The sequence below is a fragment of the Octopus bimaculoides genome, chromosome 14 (assembly GCF_046866305.1).
Source record: "Octopus bimaculoides isolate indiv1 chromosome 14, ASM4686630v1, whole genome shotgun sequence".
Classification (NCBI taxonomy): domain Eukaryota; kingdom Metazoa; phylum Mollusca; class Cephalopoda; order Octopoda; family Octopodidae; genus Octopus; species Octopus bimaculoides.
In genome coordinates, this window is record NC_142941.1 from 43,198,458 (window position 1) to 43,213,218 (window position 14,761).

Genomic DNA, 14,761 nt, shown 5'->3' on the forward strand with positions numbered 1-14,761 from the left:
ATCTCGTAAGTCAAAAGCAAAACAGAAAACACCTTACGTACATTTAACCTTCTATTTTCCCTAATAATAATAAGCTTTCAATAAACGACAGAAAAAAAAGAACACAAAGATACTTATCTAGTTTTTCCAATGAGAGATGGGTATTTCCAAGGCAGTGGAAGATTTTAAACTTCTTTTCAAGTTATGGTGATACCATGTGCTGCTAAATAGGAGACATTGTTTACCTTTTCTATGTTCGTAAGGGCTTTTACTTCTTCTGTTTTTCCCTTCTATATATATATATTCCAGACGGTTTTTCTGTAAATTTGTCTTGTTACGTTTTCACTCAAAAGTTAGTCAGACAGATATATATATATTTTTTTTTTTGATCGAAAATCGCAGTTATTTTAGAAATTTCGTAAAATCCACGTATTGTTATTTGCAACGTTTATAATTCATACATTCGCAAAAGAAAGATTCTTCCTCCTTACTATATTTCACTTTTTTATTTCTTCAAGTGTATTCTTTGTCATTCAGGAAGACATTTAAGACTTTCTTGGGTTTTCTTTATAATAGAATTCGCAGCTTTTTAGGAGTTTCTTGGCGATTTTCTAGGAGCTTAGAAAAACACGTGTCGATCAGAGGCCGCCATATATATATTTGTCGATAATGCTTGTATATATTAGAAACTTTTTTCCAAAAAAGCGTACAAGCATTATTCTTTATCAAGCAATAGTATTTTATTTGTGAAACCTAACATCCCAAAATCAGGTCTTCCCACTTCATTCAAGAGCGTTTTTGATTTTTTTCTACCACATGGCACCTTCAAGTGTCAGCAAGTCTTATTATTCTTACCCAGTACTCTATCATTCATTTCCATCACACCACATAATCATTACCAATATAACTGTTATTTCTGTATACATTATGCTGAAATCTCATTAGTCCCCAGCCATCTCAGCCCACATGTGCTCTGCCTTCTATGAGAATTTACATTACACTTTCAACAGATAATATTTAATTAATTTTTTAATTTCATTTTTCTGATCTACCATCAGTGAATATTTCATTATTTGAGCCAAAGTTAGTGCTTTTATTGTGAAGGCACATAGCTTAATGATTAGGATATTCAGCTCCCAATCGTAAGGTCATGAGTTCAATTCCCAGCAATGTGTTGTCTCCTAGAGCAAGACACTTTATTTCATGTTGCTACAGTCCACTCAGCTGGCAAAGATGAGAGATACCTGTATTTCAAAGGGCAGGCCTTGTCATATTCTGTGTCACACTGAATCTCCCAGAGTACCATGCAAAGGGAGCATGTATTTGTGGAGTGCTTGGCCACTTGCATGTTAATTTTACGAGCAGGCTGTTCTATCAATTGGATCCACTGGAACCCTCATCATGTGCTATATCTACAATAAATAGCAATCAGCTTTCTCTCAATTTGAGAGAGATATGATTGCCAGCATGCTACTCACATATTTAAAAAGAAAAGTTACAGTAGACGGTGTACTCCTAGAGATACTATGCCATACCTGCACCTATATGTTTTTGATTTCTATACAATTTGAACTCAATTCTCCTGGGTTATCAAAATCTTGCCATTATCATTTAGAGTGGTAACATATATATATATATATATTTCTCTACAGTACCTATTTAGAACATGGTAGATTGAACACATGAGAATAAAGTCTTTGCCAAGAAAGAGTGATGAGATACATTCTGCAGACTCTTCAGCCAGGAGGCTGGCATTTTATCAAGTCAGACATCAATATTTAAAGTAATTATAGAAACATTGATACTTAAAATAATTTGCCTATTCATCATCTCACAGACATATCACATAGTTTGCTGCCACTTATTAAGATTTTGCAGATATTTTAACTAAGAATTGATTTATTTTATTTTTTAATTCTCATTTGGTCTTTTTTGGGTTTTTTTGAGTCACTTATTTTAAGAAATCAAATTTTTCTGATTTCTCAAACTTTAAGAAAATCAATTAAAAATTTAAAAAGCAAATACATCAACTAATTTTTACTTCAAAAATCATTATAAGTCTAGTTTCTACATGTTAATTTGGGATCTAATATAAGAATTAAGAATTCCACCCTTTCATTTTCCCTGTCCATCCTCCCTAGGTAGGTTGTAGAAGTAGAATCATCAGGTAGCTCCTTCAAAAAGTCCTAGCAGAAGCAACCATCATTTCATGCATTTTCCTGCTGGATTCCCAAACATGACCAACTGAGGTGATGAATATTATCCACCCATCTTGTTTTTGGTCCATCCCTTGGTTACCTATCAGTTGACTCGGATTGAAGAATCCATCTTAAGATCCTTTCTAATGACATTCTGATCACGTGTTGGTAGTACCAGAAATGTGACCTCTTAATGGAAAGTAATAGCTTATCCCAATGAGACGAGGCTCCCTGATCTCTGAATGATGCACCTTGTCAAGTAATATTACACTAGAAACTTTTCAGAGAAACATCGTCTAAGTTGCTTATATTCCTGATTGTATAGGCACAGGAATGGCTGTGTGGTAAGTAGCTTGCTTACCAACCACATGGTTCCGGGTTCAGTCCCACTGCATGGCACCTTGGGCAAGTGTCATCTACTATAGCCTCGGGCCGACCAAAGCCTTTTGAGTGGATTTGGTAGACGGAAACTGAAAAAAGCCCGTCGTATATATATATATATATATATATATATATATATATATATATATATGTGTGTATGTGTTTGTGTGTCAGTGTTTGTCCCCCCACTATCGCTTGACAACCAATGCTGGTGTGTTTACGTCCCTGTAACTTAGCGGTTCGGCAAAAAGAGACTGATAGAATAAATACTAGGTTTACAAAGAATAAGTCCTGGGGTCGATTTTCTCGACTAAAGGTGGTGCTCCAGCATGGCTGCAGTCAAATGACTGAAACAAGTAAAAGAGAGAGAGAGAGAGAGAGAGAGAGAGTACTCTTTTGGTCATTACCCAGCATTCATTACCAAATCCACTCACTTGCTCAATGTGTCACACAGTGGGACTGAACCCAAAACGGTGGTTTAGAAACAAACTTCTTACCACACAGCCACATATTGCATACATATATACATGCATGCATGCATACATGCATACATACATACATACATGTGCAATATTTTTTTGTATCTTTCACCGATATGTATTAATGAAGTAAATAAACACTGGTGAAATAAAACATAAAAGTACATGTAAGCTCAAAGTTCTTTGTTATATTTGTTCTGGATCAAACTGCAGTTACTTCCTCATTCCTCGTACCATCAGAAATGTTGTGAACCAACAATTAAGCTCAATGGAAACCTATACCTAATGATGCTATAGTTCACCTACTATAATACAAAACCAAATAAATAAAGAACTGATTAATGTTATACTCTTTGTCTTATCAAATTAGGATTTCCCTTTTGTATGAAGAGCTGAGTGATTAATGAGCTTTAATGACTTTTTAAAATTTCTCTTAAATGCATGAGTGTTAGGGTTTACATTCAAATAATCAATCAACCAAATCTGTATCACAAGGATGTTGCACTTATTCGGCAAAACAGCAATGAGCCTATGATGATGTTTGTATCCCAGTCTTGGGCAGATTGCAACCTGCAGAACTCACTGGAAAGCATGTGTAATGAAAAACTACTTTGAAAATTTCTTAGAAGTGTGCCTTGCCTGTTGAGGACCCATATCTCATGTGACAGACTTCTCATAAAAGGTAGCCCATGCCTACTGTATATAATTGATTGGCCTAAAAACAGCAGCCAAATTTCCCTCAAACCACACTACTATCTTAAAAAATGGAAGAACAGATTAAAGGATTTAATCATAAATAGGTGGAGGCATTGCTGTGTGGTAAGAAACCTGCGATATCTATATATATATATAGATATATATATATATATATAAATCTATACATATATATATGTGTGTGTGTGTGTCTTTGTGTCTGTGTTTGTTGCTCACCACCACTTGACAGCCAATGTTGGTATGTTTACATCTCCATAACTTAGTGGCTCAACAAAAGAACCTGATAATATAAGTACGAAGTATTAAAAAAAAATGTCCTGGAGATGATTTGTTTGAATAAAACCCTTCAAGGTGGTGCTCCAGCATGGCTGCTGTCAAATGACTGAAACAAGTAAAAGATAAAAAGTATATAGCTTTAAATAGGTGGAATTGCTACACCTGGAATGCATTTCATCATGTCTATTCATTCAAGGAGGATCTGGAGTTAAGTAACAACAATAATTTCTTTATTCCTTATTTCTCTCAGTCAACCATATTTTCCCACCAGCTTCTTCTCTATTCATTCATTGAGTGCTCTATTTATGGAAATTTGTCTTCATCATTATCAATTAACGTCTGTTTTCCATGCTGGCATGTGTTAGATGGTTTACCAGGAGTTGGCTAGGCAAAAAGCCTCCACCATACTTCAGTGTGTGATTTGGCATGGTTTTTACAGCTGGATGTTCTTCCTAACACCAATCACCCTGCAGAGTGGACTGAATGCTTTTTATGTGGCACCAGCACAGGCGAGGTCTGGTTTTGGCTTGGTTTTTACAGCTGGATGCCCTTCTAAATGCCAATCACTTTACAGCACAGACTGGATGCTTTTTACTAGACTTGCTACTTATCTCTTACTTCCATAGCATCAGAATGGTGAGAAATAATCTTCTCCGGGAAAGGCTGCCAAACAGAATTTTCCTCTGGGTAGAATTTAACTCAAAACAATAAACCAATAAAATGACTCACCAATTCACAGGTCTACTTCTAAGTGAACTTGAGAGTTAAATATCTTATACATTATACAAAGATCAGGATATGAACTACTGAATACTCCTTTTGTTTTCAATGCCCAGTCGAGTCACCAATATAAATATACCCCCATGAAAAGAAATCTTGGTTGGGGTTCTATGACCCACTCATTTTGGGGCACAGATTTTAAAATTAACTGTATTATATAATTGCTAGTGTATCCATTGAATGATTCAGGAAAATTTACAAATTATTCTCATTGGATTGCACCAAATAAAGACAAAATTTAAACTTTTGATTGATTCTTATATAAAAAGTAAATAAATTCTTTATTTTATTAAATTTACACTGGATAAAACATAAGGGGAATGTTATTCCTTTTGATGAGCCATTTTGGCATTAGATAAATTGAGAAAAGAAATAAAGTAAACAAAAAAAAAGAAAAAGAAAACTGGAAAAGACTGAGCACAATGAAAATACTTTACAGAATCCACAGATTAAATTCATTTAAACCAATATTTTTTATTTTTCTATTTTTTTTTTATTAAGGGACAACTAAAATGTGAATTGTATCCCAGTACACAATATTATCTGTCAAAAAAAAAAACAACAAAAATATATAAAATAAACAAATGAATTTCATGAAAGATGCAAAAGTTGAATTGAATTCACAAGTGTTTCCATCGTTTTGTAAATGTTCTTATCATTGTCTTTTTTTTTTTAAATCTTCTCTTACATTTATTTATGAATGTCCCTTTAGAGACAACAATGGAACTGATGCTTGCAGTATGTTACAATGAAAAAGATAAACTCCCCTGCTTCATATTGAACTTAGTAATAATTAATTTCATAATAAGGGGGTATGAGGGTGGAACGTGGGGTTTATGTAGGGGGTAAACCAAGACTTGTCTGTGTCTGTTTCTGTTTAGGTTTTAGTTGTTTTTATTGTTGTTTCTTTTTCTTTCTTTTGTTTTCTTACATAAAGTTGTTTGTACAAATTTATTTTACATGGACATTAATAGTCTTCTTTATACATATATACATATTTATAAACATTTGTACAAATAAACATCAGTTTATGAATGCATGTATGCTTGTTTATATGTGTATATATATATATGTATATATACACACACATACGTACATGCATATATATATATATATATGTATAATATATGTGTGTGTATAATATATATATTGTGTGATGCATATATATATATATATATATATATATATATATATATATATATATATATATATATATGCATACACATATATATATATATAATGGATATGTTTTTACATATTTGATTACTGCACCAAAAAACAAAATGAAACATTCCATCTGCTGCTCAGTAATTAGTGAAACAGCTTTTCCTTTCATTGAATTCTTGTGTAAGAATTTTTGCTATTGCATTTAGTGTCATGTCTTTGCTGGTGCCATCTTGGTCTCAAATTCATTTGTGTATCACAGTTTATCAGTGGAACAGGTGTAGTTAATGAAGTGGAATACACCTTGACGTGTGCAGAGATTAAAATACAAAGATTTCTGTAGCCGATTCTTTGCATTTTAAAAGGGTATGGAATTATTTTTTGGGGGGTTTTGTTTCCTTCTCTTTTTAAATTTTAATATTTGGATTTTTAAATATCCTTTTTTGTTAATGCTTTTTTTTTTTCCTTTTACTTGTGAAAAAAGATTGTTTTTTTTTTATTTGTATTGTATTTAATTCATTTGTTTTGTGTTTTTTTCTTTTTATTTTCAGTCTTTGTTTTTTGTTTTCTGAAGGTGTTACTCCAATGATTTCAACAAAGTGTTCGATATCATAGAAAAAAGTTTTGATATTTATTTTAACTCAAGAAACATGTCTTGATAAATGTTCAGTGCTGATTGTTGCATTATGCAAATTAGTAAACTCCCTTCAGTGATTTCTGGTAAGAATCTGATAGCATTTCCTCTTTTACTTTCATCAAAACTCAAGAGATTCTTTTCTGCTGATTAAGTTGAGCACTAGAAAAGAGAGTATATATGAAATTTTAGTTATTTAGCAATTCTGTAAACAGTGACTATTCATACATACACATGCACTTATACATACACATAAATGCATACAAACATACACATATTTAAAATTATAAATATATGAAATGAAAATGAGATAAAAGAAATAACACATGGTGGTCAGTGGCATGGATCTGAGATAGAAAGATGAATAAGAAGATATTAAATAGCATACAAGCTAAATTCTTTATTCACTAACATTATTTTGGCTTCCAAAGAAGATAGATCAATTGCTAGATAACAATCTACACAAATTCTAGAAAATAAGGTGAGATAATCTCAAACTTCAAGAATTTTCCAAAACTGTCATGCCATTCAGGAAAACACAGTGCAATTGCCTGAAGATAAGAGTACAGCCATGGACACATGTTTTCCTGCTATAATTGGCATCATTAGCACAGCAGTTGTTTTTACCTTACCATTAGCAGAAAAGGCAGTTAAACAGCATCATCATCATCATCATCATCATCATCATTGTCAACGTCATCATCATCATCATCAGCAGCAGCAGCTGTATCAACATTAGCATCACCATCATCATTTAACATCCCTTTTTCCATGCTGGTTTGAATGGTTTGGCAAGAATAGGCAAGCCAGAGGACTCTACCAGGATCTACGTTTGCTTTAGCATGGTTTCTACAGTTGGATGCCCTTCCTAACACCTACCAATTAACAGAGTGTATTGGGTCCTTCTTACATGGCACCAGCACTGATGTGGTTGCCAAGTATCTGCAAGAAAAGATCCCCTCAACTGAGTGGGGTATAGACTGGAGAAATAAAAAAAACTATAATGAAGGGACAGGTATCTTGTTGAAGAGGTGAATACATGGTTTGCACACCTGGAAAGTGAGAGAGAGAGAGGAAGAAGGTACAACATGAATATGAGGAAGAATAGGAAATGCACTGAGTGAAAATAGTGTCACAGATCATTGGAAAAAGGGAATGAGTTGGATACAGTGGATATCAGTTCAGTGTAGCAAGGAGTGAAGAAAATAGATGGGCCTCGGAGAGGTTCAACATTTTGAGGTCAGTCATCACCACTTCATTCCTCATCTTCCTAGGGCTACCTCTTCCACATTTTCTTTACACTCCCACACATATATTTATTTGATTGTATGAATATGACATGATTACGTAAAACAGCGCTTCTCAACCGGGGTTTCCCAGAATCCTAGGGTTCTGTGAAAAAGAGTGAGATAAGCTAATGCTAATTTTATGATTGTAATATTACTATACATGCATAACATATTATTAGTTATTGTAATATTGTAATATAGACACCATCCTAGCTAACCTATTATGTTATCAAAAATATATAACAACCATTGGGGATATATTTAGTGATGTCTGTAATTTATGGACATCCTATATATATATATATATATATATATATATATCAGATTGGAGCCTGGTGTAGCCATCTGGTTTCACTAGTCCTCAATCAAATCGTCCAACCCATGCTAGCATGGAAAGCGGACGTTAAACGATGATGATGCTATATATATATATATGATATTTACCACATGAACTATGATGAAAAAATATGAGAAAGATATGGTATATAATTTATTTTGTGCAGGAGTTCCTTGAGACATGTAATTTATTTTAAGGGTTACACAAGTGTAAAAAGGTTGAGAAACACTGATGTAGAACAACCATGATTCTCAACCATTTTTTGCTTACAGACCCCTTTGATTACTATTTCATTTTTATAGACCCCCCCCCATAACTATTCAATGTTTAAAAACTAGTTTCATAGACGTTTCTTTTAAAATTCCTACTTTGTCTTCCACACATTTACTTGCGTAAGTTGATCTTTACTAAATGTTAGAAGAAACCTCACTGTTTCTCACAATAAGTACACCTAAAGCAAAACTTTTCATGGACCCTTAAAACATTAATCTGGATCCCTAATTTACTATTTTATGGATCCCCAGGGGTCATATGGATCCTGGTTAGGAACCAGTGATATATAGGAAGGAAATATTCAATTTCATTCCTCTTCCTTTTGATTTCAAATCCTGCAAGATATGATTTTTTTCCTCTTCCTCACTGCCTTTCTCTCTCTCACTCTCTCCCTGGCAGGGGAATAGAAGTATTATTAGTAAACTGAGATCTATTCAACCCTGTTTTACCCTATTACAAATAGTTCGCAATGTGAAAACATAAAATTATTACATCGTTATCTCTATTGCAATTGGACATTGTTATTATGTTGGTAGTTTTAGTCAATGTATTGTCATAATCACCACCAACACCACCACCACCACAATCATCATCATCATCATCATCATGAGCAGCAGCAACATCACTTAACGTCTGTCATCGATATGGGCTTGTGTTGAAGGGTTTAACAAGATCTATATCAAGGTCCATAGGTCTGCACTTGCCTGGTTTCTATGGCTGGGTGCCTTTCCTAACATCAACCACTTTATAAAGTATACTGGGTACTTTTTTTTCATGGCACTGATCCCAGTGAGGTTGCCAAGTAACTTGCAATGCAATGTAAAAGACCCTTTAATTAAACTGTAGTAGAGAGATGTGATTTTATGCCAAATATTGAGAGGCTGAAGTAGAATAGAAGGACAAAAATATCTATCATTCTGTTAAGGTGATATAAGCCTATCCAAAGAGATGAAGACAATGGTAGCAAGGTGTTAGGGCATGTCCTCTATGATCAAAAATATTTCAGCTTTGGCAATCCAATTTTTATTTTGAGATATCAAATGATAACATTATCTAATGTGTTCTTTCCTTAGGAAGAAGTTTAAGGAAGATTCAGCTACTATTTCTAGCAGTGTGAGTGACCATATAGAGGCTCCATTTTTGGCTCATATTGAACTATGCAGTTACTATTGCCAAATATCAAGGATATAAATTATGTTAGTTCCCTAAAGAAGTTTCTTTAAACGTAATCAAGCCTCATTATGTAAAAACAACTTTTCATCGAAAATAGCACAAAAACATTGCATGTATGAAGTAGCAACGATCTCAAGCAACTCCAGATGCTTGAATGGTGACCTAAATGCCATGTATTCAAACCCTTGTTACAGGTGTGGCATCATGTTCCTATTTAAGATTTGTTATATTATTTTCCTGTCAACTCAGACCAAAATAGGCATCACTCCAACATCGTCTTTAACAGTTTGGTGTGATGAATAGCCTCAATTTGCAAAAACATGTGTTCCAACAATTCCTGCAATTATCCCGATTTTTCAGAAATATCTGATTCACTCTATCAAGGAAAAAAGTAGTTGTAACACCAGTGCGTTATTGTGTATGTATGTGCATTTGTTTATATCTGTATGTGCATGTGTGTGTGCATATGTGAATGTGTTCTTATGGATGCATGTGTTTATGTGAATGTTTATACGCATGTGTCAATGCATGTGTATGTGCACGTGTCCATGTTTGTGTGTATGTGTTCTTTGCCTTCATGTCTGCTGGCTAAATGTTGCAGCCCAAGGTTTCATTCACATGTATATATATATACTTTTTTTTTACATGTGCATGTTTGTGTTACTGCATGTGTTATATATACACATAAAAATCAATGTGCATGCATGTTTGGGTTAGAGATAAAGAGCTAGAGATGTAACTAGAGAGAGAGAGAGAGAGAGAGACAAACAGGCAGAGACAAATGAAGTTGGAGAAATAAAGAGGGTGACAGAGGAAGAGAGAGAGAGAGAGATATAAAGGGAGTGGAAGGAGGATGGAGAATGAAGAAAAGACAGAAAAAGAATCAGATATGACAAATGCTTCTACAAATCACAGAATTCTAGGAAACAGATTCTACAGCTTTGAAACTCAGTAGCAGCAAAATGCACCATAGAAATCAACACTAGGATAGGAGATCAATTTATCACAGACCTTATTCCCAAAAGATCTGATAACATCTATTCCCTTTAGCTAAATAAAACTGCAATTTATAAAATAAAGTATCATGCCTTTCAGACATGATGTAATATTAAGTTCACAGCTATGGATTTCACATATTTTTCAGACTACATAATCAAGACAAAATATAAAAGAATGGTATTGTTGTTAGTCGCACAAATTCTTTAGATTAAAATCCTGTCATAAGAGTTGCAGTGTGTTTCTTAAATTTCATGAAAATTCATGTAAAATAGAATCTAATACCAAATCTAATGCACATGGATATTGATATTTCAAGCTGCCACTGTCCGAGCAATGGCAATGTTGACATTCCAGGTCAACATTATAATTGGTTGCTCTTGAAAAACATATAAGGGATTGGAGACAAGAAGGGCATCCAGCCATAAAATCTTGCCTCACTATAAACCCCTGATAGCATGTGAGAACAAATAAGTAATAAACATCGGCTTTCACCATAACAAAGTTCTATTTCTAATGATGATTTCTTTTGACAGGACGCTATTCGAATTTTCAAACAGGAATGAGTAAATTTAATCTATATCATTTGCACTTATTTATTTTAGGTGCAGTATGATAAAATATTTGAGAAATTTGCTTCACAACTGCAAGATCTTGGAATCATTCCTACCACATGGAATCTTGCAGCAAATATTATTTTCTATAACTTTAACCCTTTTGATACCAAACTGCCTGAAACAACTCTTGATTTTATAATACAGATACCCTGTTTTAAGGTCAAAATCTTATGTTAAATTCACTCAAGACATCATCTTATTAATGCCTTAGTTATTTTAAGAAATTTTTCAAAGAGATGTGGTAACAAAAGGGTTAAGTTGATTCACATTTTGTGAGTGAAAATGGGTTGATGAAAACTGCATAGAAGATGGATTGTAACTGTAATTCAAAGGTACAACTTTATCATACACTTTGTTATGCTGATTCTATCTGAGAATTTCATTAAGAATGTAAATAACTGTTAAATGCTCAGCTACATGGGTGTTAATTCAAGAGCAGGTAATTCAAATGAACAAACAAACTAAAACTTCATCAAATGCTGGAGAACTATCCATCCACTTATTTGTAAATCACAGGAGTATGAATGACAAATGTAGTCCCAATAGAAATAAATACTATAACAGTTCTGTCCAATATTATCTTAACAGTGTTATTGGACACCTGGCAATGCAATGCTCTGGAGATCTATAATACATACTTATTAACAGAAAGCTTCAAAATGCATAGATTAGCATTGGGCTACTTGATCAATAGGGACTCTTATTCTTATCATGGAAATATTAACATCACCTGTACATGAAATATTAGCTGTTCTCAGGCATAAAGTTTCATAATTCAAATCTAATCTTTTACCATGTACATCTTCTAGACCAGGCCTGACCAACTAGAATTACATTGGGTGCCACTTTAATCACTGAAAGATTTTGAGGGATGCTTGTATACTGACAGAAATGAAAGCATTTTGCTTTCTCATGCTATTATTACAATAATGAATGATTGATCATTGATTTAACATGAAATATTATCGTTGCAAAAACAGTAGTATCTTTCTGTTTTACTTTTCATTACAATCTTTAATATTTGATAAAATTTTTAAAATGTTTGTTTAAATAAACCCATTTCAAGAAAGTATCAAGCGAACTGCAAGATAAAAGTCTGTGAGTCGCATGCAGCCCATGGGCCTCAGGCTGGCCAGCCCTGTTCTAAACTATAACATATTTTGGCTCAAGGCCAGCAGCTTCAGGGGATGCGTGGGTAAATGAATTACATCGACCGCAATGCTCAACTCGTCCTTATTTTTATTGACCATGAAAGGATAAAAGGTAAAGTGGACCTCAGTGCAATTTGAACTCAGAACTTAAAGACAGATGAAATATCACTAAGCATTTTGCTTGGCATACCAGCTTGCTGCTTTATGTTGATGTAAATACTAAAAAAACATTTCATCTCTAATAATAACCTGGAATATTATAATTGTATTAACACTAATTAATCTTAGCTATTTAAATATTAATTAGTTAAATAATTGTTAATATATGTAATGTAAGTAGCATCAACAAGCTAACTAGATCTCATTTTCACTTTAGATGCAGGTGTAGTTAGGCATAGGTGTGACTTGGTGCGGGTGTGGCTGTGTGTTAAAAATTTTGATTCCAGACCACAATGGTGATGGGTTCAATCCCACTGCATGGTACCTTGGATAAATCTCTTCTCCTATGGCCTAGGACCAACCAAAACCTTGTAATTTGATTCAGTAGAGAGAAACTGAAAGAAGCCTAGCATATATATATATATATATATATGTATGTATGTATATGTAAGTGTGTGTGTGTGTGTGTGTGTGTGCGCTCTCATCATTATGCAAGCAATGTCGTCCCTCATTTGAAATCTCCTGTGAAAACAAGTCTGGTTTTAGTGAATATTACCATCCTTGGAAACAGGTGAGGCTTGGCAATAGGTCAGGAATCTGGCCCAAGAAAATACACCTCAACAAGTTCTGTCCAACTCATGCAAGCATGAAGTGGATGCTAAACACCGCTGCTAACATTACTGCCACCGTTGCTGTTACCATTGCTACCACCACCGACAGCAATGATGATGACAACAATGACAACGACGATTGCTTTGTTAAATATATTAGCACAAACTAAACTTAAATTTTTTTCTTTTTTTTTTTCGGTTTTTCATGTAGATGGAATCAATGAATAAATTGTCTTCTGAACATAAATACAAGAATATTATTATTTTGTGTGATGCTCAGCTGTCTCAGCACCCTGCCCTGATTTTATCAAGACATTGATAATTATGCTAAAAAAAACAAACAATTATAATGGGACAATCACATTCAAAAAAGATAACGAATAAAATTACAATAGCATGTGCTTCTGTGTATGTATGTATGTGAGCAGCCATTCCCATATATGTGCATATGTGTATTTCTGTAGGTGTGTTTGTGTGTGTATGTGTATATAATTATTTCAAAAAGGAAAAAATAAAACAAAAATGATCTTTGCCAAAACACAACAATATAAATCTCAAGATTCAAATTTAGATCAAATCTCTTACCCAACACATTTAATGGATTGAAAGTATTTGTAAAGAAAACAACAAATGTGATATATATATACATACAGATATACATGTACACAACACATACATGCACAAACATGTATATGTATATATGTATATATATATATATGTATGTGCATATATATATGTATAACTGTATTCGTATATATACACATATACATGTATCTCTCTCTGTATCTATCTATCTATCTATCAATCTATTTATCTATCTATCTATCTATATAATATATATATATATATATATATATATATATATATATATATATATATATATATATATATATATATATATATATATATATTTATATATATATATATATATATATAAATAAATAGATAAATAGATACACACATATTTATTATTTATAAGTATTATACGAACATATATGTATTATATATTTATACATATACAGATATATACATATATATATATATATATATATATATATATATATATATATATACACATGTGTATATATGTACATTATTTACATTGTTTACATTTGATGTAAATAATGTACATAATTCTTCATCTCTTAAATATAGAACTGTATTATGTGTGTGCATACATATTATGTGTATATATATATATATATATATATATATATATATATACACACAGACACACACACACATATATTTTCATATATGTATATATATATATATATATATATATATATATATATATATATATATATATATATATAACATATATATATATATACACACACACACACATACAATAATTTTATGATTTATTATTTTTATGCTTATCAAATCTTTCCAGTTTTCTCTGCTGTCTTGCACATTCTTTGAGTCACTTTTCAAATCTTCCACACTCCAAACCAACATCTTACTGACTCATACTTTGGACTGTCGCAGCGTGAGCGTTCTTGTCACAACTGTTGTTTGAAATTCACTGTGAAATTATGCTAACACTG

The 14,761-nt window shown here is 32.8% G+C and overlaps 1 protein-coding gene across 5 annotated transcripts in view; it reads right to left on the reverse strand.

Annotated features, from left to right (window-relative positions):
• Positions 1–6,375: 6,375 nt before the first annotated feature.
• LOC106879393 (protocadherin gamma-A4) overlaps positions 6,376–14,761 on the reverse strand; it is a 318,370-nt gene continuing 309,984 nt past the window's right edge. For all 5 annotated transcript variants that reach the window (XM_089362739.1, XM_089362738.1, XM_089362740.1 and 2 more), the window contains one exon: positions 6,376–6,767. Coding sequence is in view for 1 of the 5 variants with exons in the window: in XM_089362740.1 (XP_089218866.1) it covers positions 6,756–6,767 (12 nt within the window). In the remaining 4 variants the exon portion in view is untranslated. The remainder of the gene's footprint in view (positions 6,768–14,761) is intronic.